This window comes from Aegilops tauschii, chromosome 6, assembly GCF_002575655.3.
Source record: "Aegilops tauschii subsp. strangulata cultivar AL8/78 chromosome 6, Aet v6.0, whole genome shotgun sequence".
NCBI classification, from domain to species: domain Eukaryota; kingdom Viridiplantae; phylum Streptophyta; class Magnoliopsida; order Poales; family Poaceae; genus Aegilops; species Aegilops tauschii.
The window spans coordinates 182,479,468-182,496,157 of NC_053040.3; the positions used below are offsets into that span (position 1 = coordinate 182,479,468).

At 43.2% G+C, this 16,690-nt stretch overlaps 1 protein-coding gene and 1 pseudogene across 2 annotated transcripts; one reads left to right on the forward strand and one right to left on the reverse strand.

Moving 5' to 3' along the window:
* The first annotated feature begins 2,408 nt into the window (after positions 1-2,408).
* LOC109760017 (pentatricopeptide repeat-containing protein At2g02750-like) lies at positions 2,409-15,607 on the forward strand. Of its 2 annotated transcripts, XM_045229834.1 has the most exons (3): positions 2,409-4,428; positions 5,659-10,119; positions 15,240-15,607. In XM_045229834.1, exon 1 carries the CDS (start codon positions 2,492-2,494, stop codon positions 4,373-4,375), a length of 1,884 nt encoding a protein of 627 aa, XP_045085769.1. In that variant the 5' UTR covers positions 2,409-2,491; the 3' UTR covers positions 4,376-4,428; positions 5,659-10,119; positions 15,240-15,607. The 2 variants fall into 2 exon arrangements, with proteins under 2 accessions (XP_045085769.1, XP_073357362.1); XM_073501261.1 differs by having other exon boundaries at positions 2,409-10,119.
* On the reverse strand, positions 5,838-15,240 carry LOC141025591 (uncharacterized; annotated as a pseudogene).
* Positions 15,608-16,690: the final 1,083 nt, after the last annotated feature.

The window sequence follows — 16,690 nt, forward strand, 5'->3', positions numbered from 1 at the left end:
ATAGCAGGTGGCCCCCCTCTGGTGCTTTCTTCGCCCAATATTTTTTATATATTCCAAAAATATTCTCCGTGAAGTTTCAGGACTTTTGGAGTTGTGCAGAATATGTCTCTAATATTTGCTCATTTCCAGTCCAGAATTCCAGCTGCCGGCATTCTCCCCTTCATGTAAACCTTATAAAATAAGAGATAAAAGGCATAAGTATTGTGATATAATGTATAGTAACAGCCCATAATGCAGTAAATATCAATATAAAAGCATGATGCAAAATGGACGTACGAGGGAGCATAGCTATATTTGTTGAGTCACTTGGGATTTATATTTATTTATCACTATGAAGAATCTGAAAGATACAAGAACCATGATTTTTCCCTCTAAGACGAGGGGAGATAAGGAACTGCCATCTAGCTCTGTACTTGATTTGCCTTCTGTTTTGAGTAAACTTGCAACATCACCACATGCTATTAATCCTGATATGCCGCAAGTTATTGATGATACTCTTCTGCTATGAATGATGCTTATGATGCTGCTATTACCTTGCTTGATGATACTGTGCCACTAGGTGAATTTCTTGATGAACAACTTGCTAGAGCTAAAGATACTGAGAATGCCGAAACTGATGAAGTCTTTGAAACTGAAAATTTTGAAACACCTATTAGTCCTAGCTCTCCTAGATTTGAAATGCCTACGATACCTGAGGGTTATGTTATGGATGGAGAGATAGCTGGAGACTTTCTTGCTAGTAAGGATAGAGATGATCTAAAGAAACTACTAGCCAAGCTGAAAGAAAAATCTTTGAATGCTAGAATGAAATGTGACCCTAAGTTCGCTACTTCACCTATATTTGTTACTCATAATGATTATGAATTCTCTATAGACCCAGAGTTAATTACTTTGGTTGAATCTGATCCTTTTCATGGCTATGAAACTGAAACTGTTGTGCCACATCTTCTAAGTTAAATGATCTAGCCACCCTTTTTGCCCATGATGAGAAAAATTCGCTACTACTATATTCTCAAGTTATTTCTGTTCTCATTAAAGGGTAATGCTAAGATGTGGTACAATGCTCTTACTCCTGGTTGTGTGCGTAGTCCCCAGGATATGATCTATTACTTCTATGAAAAATATTTTCCTGCTTATAAGAAACAAGCTGCCTTACAGAAAATATTTAACTTTGTGCAAATTGGAGAAGAGAGTCTCCCACAAGCTTGGGGGAGGCTTCTACAATTACTTAATGCTTTGCCTGATCATCCTCTTAAAAAATGAAATACTTGACATCTTCTATAGTGGACTAACTGATGTTTCTAGGGACTTCCTAGATAGTTGTTCTATTTGTGTTTTTAGGGAACGAACTGTTGAACAAGCTGAGGAATTATTGAATAATATATTGAAGAATTATGATGATCGAACACTTCCTGAACCACCGCATAAAACCACTTCGAAGAAGAGGGGTATCTTATTTCTCAGTCCTAGAGATATGCAAGAGGCAAAGAAATGTATGAAGAAAAAATATATTAAAGCTAAAGACGTTAAGAATTTACCACCTATTGAAGAAACATATGGACTTGACACACCACCACCACAGATGGTAGAGGTAAATTCTTTATTAAAGTTTGATGAAGGTGATATCCCTCACAATAAACATCCTAGTCAATGCTTGAATTTGATAACTACATTAGAAAACAAGATCACTTCAATGCAAATGTTATGAAACAGTTGAAACAAAATTCTAATATGATTGCTCGCTTGAGTGACTTGTTATTTAGAATCGCTAATGATGTTAGAGGTGTAGGAAAACATGTCTCTATGGTCCAAACTCAGTTAGAACAAGTAGCTAAATCTCAAAGAGAATTGCTTAGTGAAATGAACAGTAATATAAATAATTATGTTGTTAAAGTAACAACTAGAGGAGGTAAAATGACTGAGAAACCATTTTACTCTGAGGGATACCCTAGACATATCCACCCCATGTGGGGCCTCGGAAGGCAGCTTCGAGAGGTTGCCCCGCGCGAGGGCCCCGGGAGGCCCTTGGCGACATACGCCTCGCAAGGCGGGGTCCTCGCGAGGGTCTTGCTCGTGAAGCTATGAAGATGGGTCATGCTAGGCCCGCGGCACGCGCCGTGTCCTGGGCCGTAGGCAGACGGACCTGGGTACCCTTAGTCCCACGTCCGACACCCATGTGCATGTTTTCTTTCACCAATTTTCTCTCTCACAATCTGACATGCGGGATCCACACTTATACGGTATTAAAAGGAGCAGCGAGAGACTTAGCCAGGACCGTATTGGAGCGTATTCTCGTGTTTGAGGACCATAGTGGAGCACTCCTCGAGTTCAGGACTATGGTGTTACATGCCGGAGAGTACACTGACTGTATGTGTAATTATCTCATATATAAAACAGAGGGACCTCGCTCAATTTTTACAGTTTCCCCAGCTGTATTTCTGCAAACCCACTATCTGAGCGTTGCCCTGCCCCGCGAACCAATGCAGGCTCCATGGTTGGCAATCTCTCCACGGCCACCGTGGCGCCATGGAAGCGACTCTGCAAGCTCGTATCCAACGGATACTACCAGGAAGCGCTCCTCGCCTACTCTCGAGCACACGCGTCCAACCTCCGTCCGGACGCCTTCACCTTCCCCTGCCTCCTCAAGTCCTGCGCCGCGCTCCAGGATGCCCCCGCCGTGCTCCAAGTCCACGGTCACCTCGCCAAGTCGGGCTTCTCCTCCTGCCCCTACACGGCCACCGCCCTGACGAGCGCCTATGCCAGACTCCTCCGTCTCGGGGAGGCATGCAAGGTGTTCGATGAAATGCGGGAAAGAAACGTGCCCTGCTTCAATGCCCTCATCGCGGGATTCTCGCAGTGCGGAAAGGTTCGTGAAGCGATGGGTGTATTTAGGCTCCTCGGGAAAGAGGGGATGCTGCCGGACTCTGTCACAGTGGCGAGTGTGCTACCTGCGTGTCGGGCCATGGAGCAAGGGAAGCAGCTGCACGGGCTTGTAGTGAAGACCGGTGATTGTTTGGATCGCTATGTTGCCACATCCCTCGTCACAATGTACTTGGATTGTGGTGATTCGGATGGCGCAAGGAGGATTCTTGAACTCATGGTTGATAAGGGCGTCGAGAGTTACAATGCAATGGCTTCTGGACTGTTGAGGAATGGTGAAGATTTTATAGCTTTGGGTACTGTCAGGGAAATGATATTTGGATCCAGCGAAAAACCTAATGAGACTACTTTGCTGGTAGTCCTCTCAGCGTGCACTAGTGTGTTGGCACCATCACTTGGTAAAGAGGTCCATTGCTATGTCCTGAAGCATGCAATGGATTGCAGTATCAAGATCAGGACTGCACTCATTGACATGTACTCAAAATGTGGTTCTCTGGAGTGTGCTTACCAGGTTTTCTCTGCCATGGATGAGCGGAACTTGGTGACCTGGAATACGATGATCTCAGGTTTTCTGATACACGAGAAGCTTGCAAACGCCTTAGGGTTGTTCCATCAGCTGAGGTCGAAAGGCTTCAGCCCTGACAGTATTACATGGAATCTGATGATTAATGGGCTTGCACATCACCAGAAGTTTGCTGAGGTTTTCTCATTTTTCAATAAGATGCGGTTGGAGGGAGTCTCAGGTGCAAGTCTGGAAACCATGACAAGTATGTTGAGTGCTTGTTCAGCTATGTCAGATATCAAGCATGGGAAGGAAATATATTGCCATGTTATTCGAACAATGCAACACTTTGAGGATGATGTTTTCCAGACAACAGTGATTGACATGTTTATGAGTTGTGGATGTGACAGCTATGCTGGTAGAGTATTTGAGAAAGACAGGAGGAAATCGAATGATCCAGCTTTGTGGAATGCAATGATTTCTGGTTATGGAAGGTGTGGAAAAAGCAGTTTAGCATTGCAAACCTTCAACGAAATGCTTGAGCAGCAAGTGCATCCCAACTCAGCCACCTTTCTCTGTGCTCTTTCAGCTTGTGGCCATGCTGGATTAGTCCAGAAAGCATTGCATATCTACCAAATGATGGAGAGTGCCTACAGTATCAACCCTACTTTTGAACACTTGAGCGTCATGGTTGACCTTTTTTGCCGTGCTGGAAAGCTATCTGAAGCTTATGGTCTATTACTGAAACATACTGATCCACCGGCTTCAATGTGGTATTCTTTTCTTGGTGCTTGTAGAAACTACTCTAATGTGGAACTTGGTAAAATAGCAGCAACAAAACTCTATGATTTGGACCCTTCAAGCACAACTCCATGGGTAATTCTATCCAACATATATGCTGAACAATATCGATGGGGCGAAGTAGAGACACTGAGGAAAATGATGTCAGACAAGCACCTCATCAAAGCTCCTGCGCATACTGAACTTGTATGAAAATCTGTTTCTTGTCTGCTTAGTTTAGGAAGGAAATGAATACCATTTAGAAGGTATGGACATCTCTTCCCATGCCAGCCATCTTGTCATAACAAAAAGATTATTGCTGCCTACATTAAAATGATATTGAGCTCATGTCCATATGCACCCCTTCGTGAGTTTATACATTTAGACATTTTCGGAAGTTTGCAGCAGAATTATGGCACCACAAAATGTTAATTTAGGCACATATTCAAAATCTCAATTAAAATTTTGATCATATGTGCTCTCTGTGTACAAGAAAATAATTAGAACATCTCTTTGTTATGTAACTCGATATATCTCTGGTCTTTTTGGTACAGTGCAATATGATTGTATTTTTTCATGAAATTTTGTGCGTGTATTTTTTCATGAAATTTTGTGCATGTGCCTGAATTAACCTATGTTCACATGCTTCTTTACATTCAATAGGAGTCTACAGTTTCTTGCTAGAAACATGTAATTTCTTTTCAATTGTGATCTATATTAATCATTGTGGATTGGATGGTCCACAGACAAGTTGCGTATGCTTTCTTTTGAGCTTCGATGGGTAGCCGCCTTTTTATATGTGAACCATTAACAGAAGATTGAAGCCACGTCTTGGCTCCTCCTCAATAGGCAAAGATGTCAACACACCAGACACCCCATGAAAAGAACTCATTCCGTATGTTTAGAGTTTTATACTCAATGTCAAGTAGGTAAGTTGTACCGTTGTACCAGATATAATCACCAACATTCTATCAGTGGCAACATTTTCTGGCAGAGCACGGAGAGAAAGGTCCCTCTGTTCAGCACACTTATGATGCACTCGATTTCTAACATTGTAGATATCCTGTTGAGTAGCCAGAAAGGTATTTTTCTAAGGCACAAATCGTAAGCCACTTAGTTTCTCAAATGTCGCAAGTCACTTTCCCTAGTGTGTATACTAGTGGTATTAGTACAAAACATAAGTAGAACATTAAGTGCACCGTGTCATACATATATACCGCATGAAATTGTCCCATGTAAATCAGGAAAATTACATGAAACCAGTGCTCAATAAAAGCTGGCGACCTTCGTCATGGGCTTATTGTTTATAAACATTTTTCTGTCAAATGCAAGTATATAGTTAAGTTATTGACTTGCCATATTATCAGTACCCATCTTTACTTTGGCTCCCTTGAGTTCTTCCCATCTTTTGACTTCCCTGTCGCCAGTTTACTCATTGATGAATAGGTTTTCATAAAAATTTGCGCGTTTATGCTTTATTTATACACTCTCTGCAGGCAATAGTTTGAAAATGAGTACCAAGTTACCAATGTTGTGCATCACAGCTTGGTTATTGCAGAGTTAGACTTTGTCTGGATCTACACCATCCTTTGCAAACAATAGATACTAGGTACTAGTGCTACCTACGCTCCTTTTGCCATACTCATTTTTCTCAAAAATATTTCTAGTAGGTCTATTTCATAGCAGAAGTAGTCCCACTTTATTGCTAATGCCATACCCACACACTTAACACAAAGCATACACATTTTTGGAACTCGATGACAACAGTGGCTGTGACTATAATATATAAGCCTTTTGGGCTCTAAATAAGGAAGCCTGGAAACTGCTGTGTAAATGCCGGGATGGATAAGAGATGGCAGCTTGCAACGACTTGCTGATCTCCACACGCTTCAGTTGCTCGATGGTTCTCCTTCACTGGAGCGATTCTTGTGAAATTTGTCTCTTATTGCTAGCAACTCTTTCAGAGCATCTCCAATTTGCGGGCGATCTGTTGGTGCTCTGAACAGGAAAGTCCAATACGCAGAATCGAAGTGATGCAAGCTATTCTCAGATCTCTGCTCTTGTTAGAGTTGGACTTGTCTTGTTTATCATTTTCCATCTCTGGCAATAACCATTGGTCAATGACATTAGCCATCTTGCCTGGCAGTGCCATCTGAACATACTTGCGAAGGCCAAAAACATCCCCAAAATCAATGTCTGTTGGTCTTTTTCCAGTGAACATTTCTAGCAGCAATACGCCATAGCTATAGACATCACCTAGGGTTGTGACTTGATTGCCAACTCCATACTCTGAAATCAACAAAAGCAGTTGTAAAAGAACTGACTCTACAAGCTACATATGTCTATCTATTTAACGAATTAGATAAAGTTCATTTCTGATGCATTACATTTCTGAATTTACAATACTATGCATATTTGAGTTGTTTTTCTATTCTAGAAAACTTAGTTTCATCAAAATATACTCGTCTAATTGGAAATAGAAGTCTTAATTATTTTTTTACTGGAGCCTGCTTTCTGGACTATATATAAAAGTATAATATTGCGAAACTGCACCTGGAGCGGCATAACCAATTGTTCCTCTCATTGATGCCCAGCCACTTGAATTCTCCAAGTCTTGATGTACAAATCTTGCAAGCCCAAAATCACCAACATGAGCAACCATGTCACTGTCGAGGAGAACATTGCTTGGCTTAAGATCACAGTGAATAATCGGCAATGGCTTATGTTGGTGAAGATATTCAAGTGAGAATGCCACATCAATTGCAATGCCTAACCTCACAATGTGATCTATTGCCTTGTGTTCACCATCCCCCGTGATCTGCTGGTGTAGCCATTCATCTAAGTTACCGTTTGGTAGGAATTCATATACAAGGGCCTTGAAATCATGATCCTCAAAATCAATACTAGAGCATACTGTCAGTATCTTCACAAGGTTCCGATGTCGAGCGCATCTCAGTGTCTCACATTCTGCAATGAAGCTTTGAGAAGCACCACGTCACTTGAGGTTGAGCACCTTCACAGCAACAACTACTTGTTGGTCATTGCTTCGCATACTTCCCTTGTAGACCGAGCCAAAACTTCCTGCTCCAATGAGGTTGTCGGAAGCAAAACCATTTGTTGCGTTGAATAATTCAGCATAAGAAACCCTCATATATTGCTCACTGGTGAGTGATATTTGTATGCTTGATCTCATCTTCCTGCTCCTATAATAGAATATGAACAGTGCAAATACTAATGTGATAAATAAAGTTGCACTGCATATGGAGATTATCACGACAAGTTTCCTGGATGCTTTCTTGATGGTGTGGTTGGAAAACAGGGAGGCAATTTCAATTGAGGGATACCACCACACAGGCCATCATTTCCGGTGATCGAGATTGCTGTCGCATTGAGGAATGCCCCATGTTTTGGGACTTCACCTTCAAAACTGTTGAATGATAGATTCAGAGCAGAAATGCCTTTCAAATTTCCAAGAAACTGAGGGATGCCACCGGACAAATTATTGCTGGAAAGGTCAAGCACCAACAGACCTTTTAGTTGCTCCATCGACGATGGAATTTTCCCTTGAAGTGAGTTTCCAGATATATTGATATGCTGCAAGCTCTGACACTCACCAATGGAGGCAGGTATCTCTCCAGAAATGATATTTGAAGCGAAATCAAGCACTCCAAGGTTTTTTAGGTTGCCTATTTCAGATGGCAGAGTACCAGATAACAAATTATGCCCCAAAAGCATGAAACTGGATAAGGTAGAGATGAGAAAGAGTTGTCTAGATATTGGGCCAGCAAGACTGTTATATGAAAGATCCAGTTGTTCTATGGGGCAACTGCTAAGACTGGAAGGAATGCTTCCATCAAGTGCATTTCCTTGGAGCAATAATACACTCAGTGCTGTAAGATTGCCTAGAGTTGGTGGGATTGATGCTGACAGGTTGTTATATGGTAGAGACAATCGGTTCAACACCTTGAGTTTACCAAGAGAAGCTGGGATAGTTCCCTCCAAATGGTTAGTCCATGTACAGTAACTTCAAGTTGACCAAGTTTCCTATTGCTTCAGGTATTTTTCCAACTATATTGTTGTTTGCTATGATAAGAAAACTCAAACCTGAGGAAAGGTTTCCGACTGCACTAGGCAACTCACCTTGAAGACTGTTGTAACCCAAATCTAAGGACTTCAAATTGCCGCAGTTTGTCAAGCTGGTCAAAAAGCCCCAATCAGCATCATTTGTTGCTTCGAGCTTATTTTTTGAAAGGGCCACAACCGACAACCTGTTTTGTCGAGCTCAAGACAATTGGGAATTTCACCTGACAAAGAGTTATACACTGCTTGCAGAATTTGAAGCCCAGAGGCATTGCACATGGATGGTGGAATTTTTCCATGAAATTGGTTGATATCCGCAACAAAAGTTTGTATGTTTGGAAGCTTATTGCCTATGTCAAGAGGAAAAGACCCACTAAGACGATTGCTTTGTAGACCTATATCTTCAAGAGCGGAAAGGTTGAGCAGCGAAGGAGGAAAAGAACCTTCCAGTTTATTATAGTCTAGACGAAGGGTCATTAGGGCACCAAGATATCCAAGGGAATGTGGTATTTGACCTGAAAGATTGTTTTGCGAAAGATCAAGGTTCGTGAGCACCTGAAGGCTGCCTAATGATTCCGGGATGCGCCCTGTGAGGCCATTTTGCTGAAGACTAAGAAACACTAGCGACGAGAGATTTCCCAACCAAGCAGGGATGCTTCCTTTGATGCTGTTCGCTCCTAGTTCAAGGACTAGAAGAGATGAAAGGTTCTGGAGAGGTGGTAGGCTCCCTGTTAGTTTGGCTGTAGGGATGCTCATATACTGGAGCGCCGAAAGGTTTGCAAGTGAAGCAGGAATGGAGCCTCCCAGCAGGTTATAACCCAGGCCTAGTCCAACAAGGTTAACAAGACCACCTATCTCCCGTGGGATCCCTCCAGATAGGTTGTTGAACTGCAGATTGAGCGTTCTTAGGTTTGCAAGGCTCCCGATCCCCGGCGGGATGCTTCCTGTCAGAGTGTTCTGGCCAAGACTGAGTACCTTGAGACCACTCAGCAGGCAGAGCTCCTGTGGTATTTCGCTGTGAAACCTGTTGCTGTACAGCAAAAGGTTCTCAAGACGGCTGCAGTTTGAAAGTGACGCCGGGATCCTCCCCTGGAAGGAGTTGTAGCTGAGGTTGAGGTGCCTGAGGTCAGGGAGGCTGCCGAGCTCCAGCGGGAGGACGCCGTGGAGGTGGTTGGCAGGGAGATGGAGCCGCCTCAGGTAGGTGAGGTTACCCAGTTCGGGCGGAACAGTGCCGCTGAGGCCGAGTGTCAGGCCCTGATATGTACCTGTCGTAGTTCAGTAAGCCACTAGTAACGATTCAGTTATCCAACGGCTAGGATCAAATCCGTGGCGATAGACTCATCTCGACCGTTGAGCGTTATTACCGTTGTAACAGTAGTAAACAGAGAGTTACTGTTCTTCCCGTTCGGGTTAAAACCCTCCCCTATAACTAGCCGGGTTGTGGCTGGATCGAATATGCTTTTGGGATGAATTCTCCTCAACGCCGTCATGGCTAATATACTGGAACCCTGGCGTTCCTCTTACTCATACGAGATCTGTCCAAATTCCTATACAAATTCATAGATAAATTCCCCAAATACTGTCCGGGTCCTAACAAATTGGTAATCAGAGCCTTCGATTCTTCGGCAAAAAATTTCTATAGCGGTGAATCCCACCCTTGTCCCACCCTCTTCTCTTCTTCGGCGACGGCGAAGAGGAATTTGGCGGAGTTGGTGGCGGGGCGCGGTCGGGTGGCGTTGGCGGCGGCGATCATTCGGACACAGATCGGCCGAGCGGGAGCGGTTGGTTGAGCACATCGCTCGATCGGTAAAATCCCGCGTCTCAGCTCCGATCCGTGTGTCAAGGAGGCGTGGATCGCGACGGCGGCAGGATCTGAGGTGAGATTCGGGTTCTGGTCTCTCCAGTGGTAAAATTCCTACCTCTCGCTTTAGATCAGGTGATGGGGCGCGCTAAGACGATCGATGATGCGGATCTTCAAGAGGTTCTCTCCTTGCGCGATGATTTCGGCGTTCTGCAACAAGATAACATCCAGATGCAGAACCAGGTGTCCAAACTGCAAGAGGGAGTTCAGGTTATTGGAGCTAAACAAGGGCAGATTTCAGCAACAGTGGGAACAGTCGAGAAAGTGGTTCTGGACTTGAGGAAGCAGCTATCTGCTATCAGTAATGTTCTGCAAACGCTGGTCAAATCATCCCCTACAGAACACCAACAGGACAACCCTTCCAGTTCTGCACCTGTGGTTCGATCTCCTACACTGCGTCAAGAACAAACAAAAGAGCAGGAAGAAAGAATAGAGCAATTGAGGAAACAACTAGCAATTGAAAAAGAGAAATCTAAACAGCTAGAGGAGATACAGCTACAGAACTTACCCCCCATCAGGACAAACAGAAATGCAGTTCCTCCAGGTTTTGTTCAACAAGGAAGAACTGATAATGCCAGTGCCATTGGAACTCCAGTTACTGCTAGAGACAGGGCAAACACACCTGCATTTAATCAGTACTTTCAACAGAACAGAGACAGGCAATTATGGCAAGGTTATTACAGAACCTATGAGCAGGATATGCAAGCTCAGTTTATGAAATCAGTGACTAAGGGTCCTGGGCTGGATTTTCCTAGATTTGCTGGGACAGATCCAGTAGGATGGATAAGACAATGTAATAAGTATTTTCAAATGGCTGGAGCTCCAGAGGAGTACAAAGTATCACTAGCTCAAATGTATATAGTAGATGAAGCAGATGTGTGGCTCAGGAGATCTGGTCTGCTGAAGAAACAGCTTACTTGGAAACAGTTTGGAGCTGAAGTGATTAAGAGATTTTCTGACAAGGGCTCTTATGACTTGACAGAAAAATTTAATTCAGTCAAACAGTTACATCATACTGTCACTGAATATACAAAAATCTTTGACGATTTGATGGCTGATGTGCAAGAGGAAAACCCTGAGTTGGGAGAGCTCTGGTTTGTCAGATGTTATGTCAATGGGCTAAGAGAAGGAATTAAATTCCAGCTTAGACCTTTCAGGCCACAAACATTAACAGATGCTTATTGCATGGCCAAGGATATAGAACCAAATCACCCACATGTAGCAGCTGTTGTTAAGAAACAAGGCACCACCTACAACAACTTCTACCAGAAATCCAGTGGAACAGTGCAGGCCAAGCACAGTGCTCTGGAACCACAACAGCAAGTTTCTGTCAGACAAGCTGAAACAACAGCTAACACTACACAAAAAAATCAGAAAAGTGGGAGAGTGCTGGAGGTGTGGAGATAAATGGATGCATGGACACAAATGCAAGTTAATTCCTGACATTCACTTGCTGCAACAGGACAATCCAGAACAAATTGTGATCGATCAAGAAGAAATACAACAACAAGAACAGCAAGAGAATACAGAGGAAGAAGAACAAGCAATGTTTATTTCTGCTCATGCAATTGGACATCAATTAGCAGTCCCAACTCCTACTGCTATAATCTATATAAATGGCAAGAGAGCAGTCGCTTTACTTGATTCTGGTAGTACATCCTCTTTCATTAACCAGGATTTTGCTGTTAAAGCAAACTGCCAGCTGTTACCTGTCAAGGGCAGAACAATAGCAGTGGCAGGGGGAGGAAAATTACTGTCTACAGCAGTGGTTCCAAACTGTGAATTCCAAATGGCAAAATTAAAGTTGACTCACAACTTCAGAGTGTTATCACTGCCAAGTCATGATGTTATCCTAGGTTATGATTGGATGACTGTAGTCAGTCCTGTTTCATTCAACATACCTGAGAAACAATTCAGTTTTACCAAGGAAGGAAAACAAACTGTAACTACTGCAGTTTTCAACAACTCTGACAATATAAAAGAAGTGCCAGCTGAGGAAATGAACAAGTTGTTGGATAAAGGAGTGGAAGGGTTTTTGTTACAAGTGCATAATATATTAATGGAAGCACCTGAAGGAACACCAACACCTCCTCAAATACAAAAACTGCTCTTGCAGTATGCTGATCTGTTTGAGGAACCCAAAGAATTACCACCCAAAAGAGCTCTAGACCATACTATTCCATTAGTCCCTGGTGCAACTCCTCCTCATGTGAGACCATACAGAGTTCCTCAACATCAGAAACAAGAAATGGAAGATCAAATCAGAAAGCTGCTAGCTGCACACCTCATAAGGCACAGTCAAAGCCCATATGCAGCTCCAGTTCTGCTAGTCAAGAAGAAAGACAGCTCCATGAGGCTGTGCACTGACTTTAGGAAACTAAATTCTATCACAGTAAAGAACAAGTTTCCAATACCAGTTATTGAAGATCTGCTGGATGAATTGCATGGAGCAAAATACTTTTCAAAAATTGATCTAAGATCAGGTTATCACCAAATAAGAATGTATCCTGAAGATATACAGAAAACTGCATTCAGGACTTATTTGGGGCACTTTGAATATTTAGTGATGCCTTTTGGTTTGTCAAATGCTCCAGGAACATTTCAAGCACTGATGAACAGTATATTTGGCCCATATCTCAGGAAATTTGTGCTTGTCTTCTTTGATGATATATTAATTTACAGCAAAAGTCTCCAAGAACACAAAGAACATTTGCAAATAGTGTTGCAATTACTGAAAGAGCACCAATTGTTTGCTAAAATGTCCAAGTGTGTTTTTGCTGTGCAACAAGTGGAGTATCTGGGACATATTATATCTGAGAAAGGAGTAGCAACTGATCCTAAGAAGATACTAGCTATTGCTGAGTGGCCAACACCAGATTCTGTTACTAAATTGAGAAGTTTCTTGGGCCTAGCTGGATACTATAGAAGATTTATCAAAGGGTATGGCATGATTTGCAGACCACTACATGATCTTCTCAAGAAAGGGCAGTTCTTATGGAAACAGGAACATGATCAAGCATTTGCACAACTGCAAAAAGCACTAACAACAGCTCCTATACTGGCACTACCAAACTTTTCTCTTCCATTTGTATTGGAGACAGATGCTTCAGGGAAAGGAATAGGAGCAGTTCTCATGCAGCAAGGCAGACCAATTGCATACTATAGCTCTTCTCTTTGCCCCAGGAATGCAGCACCGTCAACTTATGAAAAAGAAGCTCTTGCTATCTTGGAAGCACTTAAGAAGTGGAGGCACTATCTACTTGGAAATGAGTTAATCATTAAAACAGATCAGCAATCATTAAAGTTCATTACTGATCAAAAGATTACAGAAGGAGTACAACACAAACTAATGATGAAGCTTCTGGAATTTAATTTCAAAATTCAGTACAAGAAAGGAAGTGAAAATAGAGTTGCAGATGCTCTGTCAAGATTACTCCCAAGCTGCTTTGCTATGTCTGCTGTCACACCTGTATGGGCAGAAGACCTCATTTCCAGCTACCAAAATGATCCAGTGTCACAACAGTTAATGGAACAATTGCTTCTCAAACAACCATCTGCTGATTCTGAGTACACCATCCATGCTGGAATTATCAGATACAAGGGCAAAATACTGGTTGGAAATAATGCTGCCTTAAGAACTAAGTTAATTCAAGCATTACATAGTTCACCTGTGGGAGGACACTCAGGAGTGAGAGCCACATACCAGAGGATTAAGAATATATTTCATTGGCCTGGCCTCAAGCAAGAGGTAGAAAAATTCACTGCTGCCTGCCCTATCTGTCAGAGGGCAAAGCATGAACACTGCCTGCAGCCTGGTCTCCTGGATCCCCTGCCTGTGGCTGACATGGCTTGGCAGCATGTCACAATGGACTTCATTGAAGGTTTGCCCAATTCCCAGGGAAAGGAAGTCATAATGGTGGTTGTGGATAGGTTTACTAAATATGCTCATTTCATTCCACTGGCACACCCCTATTCTGTCTTAACTGTTGCTCAAGCATTTGTGGACCAGATCATTAGATTGCATGGGCCTCCTAAGTTGATCATCTCAGACAGAGACAGAATATTCACAAGTAAACTATGGAGAGATATCTTTCAGGCTTTGAAAGTGGAGCTGAGGTATAGCACAGCCTATCACCCACAAACTGACGGGCAGACAGAAAGAGTCAATCAGTGTTTAGAAACATATCTGAGGTGCATGACTACAAATGAACCAAAGAAATGGATGTCTTGGGTGCCCTTGGCAGAGTACTGGTACAATTCCACATATCACACTGCTTTGAAGATGTCCCCCTTTCAAGCTCTATATGGATTTCCTCCTCCTTTAATTAGTGAGCCAGCAATTCCTGGTCCAGAGGACACAGAAGCTCAAGAATTCCTCTCTTCTAAGCAACACATGTTGGAGCAAATCAAGGATAATTTGCACAAGGCACAACATAGAATGAAGCACTATGCTGATATGAAAAGAGTGGAAAGAACATTTGAAGTGGGAGACCTGGTATATCTGAAAATGGCACCATACAGGTTAGCTGCATTTGGGTTCAGAGGAGCTCTCAAACTACAAAACAAGTTCTATGGGCCGTTCATGATCAGTCAGAAAATTGTTCCATGTGCCGCCGGTTCCCGGGGAGGTCCAGTGCCACCACACGGCCGCGGCGGCGGCCACTCTGGCCACACGTCACGCCACGTCACTCGCACGTCGGAATGGAGCGGTTGCCCCACGACGACCGTGCAAGAGCTATGGATGAGTTGGCTGTCATGCCTGACATGAACGACATGAGCGCGAGGCGGTCGTCGGCTAGGGAACCGGCGGCGAGCCATGGGAGAAGGGTAAGCAAGGCGAGCATGAAGGACCTTGCGAGTTCCATTGTGTGGAGGAGACGTGTGGGCTTCTGAGGATGGTGTGCAACTGTGCACGCGGATGACAAAGAAGAAGATGAGCAGAACAGAAGAGAGGGGGGTTCCCTTCAACTAGCCCAAACACGCACAGTTACGTAGCAATCCATCTCAAAATCAAGTCAAACTATCAACGTACCCATCAGCCAACCAGCTTCCCTTTATCCCTTAATATCCATCAATAATAAAGCTTTATCACCTGCCACTTGTTTGACTACAAGGGATAATAGTTTTTTTTCTTAGAAAGAAGAGGAAGCTCGGTCAAGAAGCAAATATTCTGCTGCCCATAAGAGACGACTACACTGACCTGGCCTTATCAGCAAGGGCCTGGTTTATTGTAGAATCAATGCCTGATGGAATCTGGGTTTCATGCACCGGAAGGATTTCAAGCTTCAATGGCTTGACTCTCCTGCACTGAAGGGATCAAGCCTGTGAAACTTTTGAAAGATAAGACGCTTCTGAAACTGGCCTCTTGTCGCCTGCAACTCCTTCAAACATCTTCGATCTGCATGCAATTCACTGGCATCGCCTTTGAACATGAAATTCTAATGTGCATGACTGTAAATACACACAATTGAGATTCCGAGATCAATGAATGATCATTACTGCCATTAGAACGAGCCGTTAACGCGTCGTTGTCGCCACTCCCCTACTGGAGCCGGCTTGACCTTGTCGATGATAACCGGGAAGTCTTCGTGCACGTGCCGCTAAGGATTAGCGCCATGGAGCCGCATTCATCGCCGTTGAACCTTTGCATGGATCTGAAGCACCTGACAACAAATCTCGCCACGTGACGAGAAACCCTAACCTCACTGTCCCAATGAGACGATAGAAGTCTACGCCGGAGCTACGTAGATTACGTCCAGACAAGCAAACTCGAAGAGTATCGGAGCACGGAAGATGAGCTCGAAGAGGAAGCGCCGCCATCTGCCCGACCAGTACACCTGCGAGGACTAAAAAACTCTAACCTAAACTATTAATCGGGGTGAAGGCACCGAAAATCCCCTCCCCGTCACTGGCCGCAGAAGCGTCAGAGGGAAGGCGAATCCACGAGCTCGTCCGTGAAGTCTAGAAGGGAGAGTTTGCCGTAGCCACGTAAGGTTAGGAGAGGAAAACAAGAAGAAGTTTTATACGTCACTGAGCATGTGCCATAAAAGGCTTGTGATGATTTCACCATCTTGTCCCTGGTGGCAAGTGTTGGTCGATGACAATAGCTTCTCTGGTCGGGACATGGAGTATCTGTTCCCGAGCTCTGCTTCCGGATGAACAGTAAAATTGGAAAAAATAATAATAAGTAAAAGTATTCAAAACATTCTAATTTTTTTGGTAAACTTTAATTTCAGCACGAAATGACATTCTTGGAAGTCGTTGCAAAAAAAACAAAATCGATGTTCCAAAAATGCTAGTTTTGAAAACATTTAGGAGTGCTCTTTTTTTTGGTCATGCCTTCCACGAATGTCATTTCGAGTTGAAATTTTGCAAGCATACAAAACATTTGTCAAATTTTATCAGAAAAAATTCAGAATTTTTTGAACTTTCTTACTATTGTTTTTTATTTTACTGTTTATTAGGGAATTTGAGCTCGGGATTAGAATAGGGCTTTCACTGTCCGCCTATTCCTTATGGGCGAGAACATATCCAGTGATAGAAAGTGATTTGTGCATCCAATGCACCAAAGCTTTTGAGACCGTTAG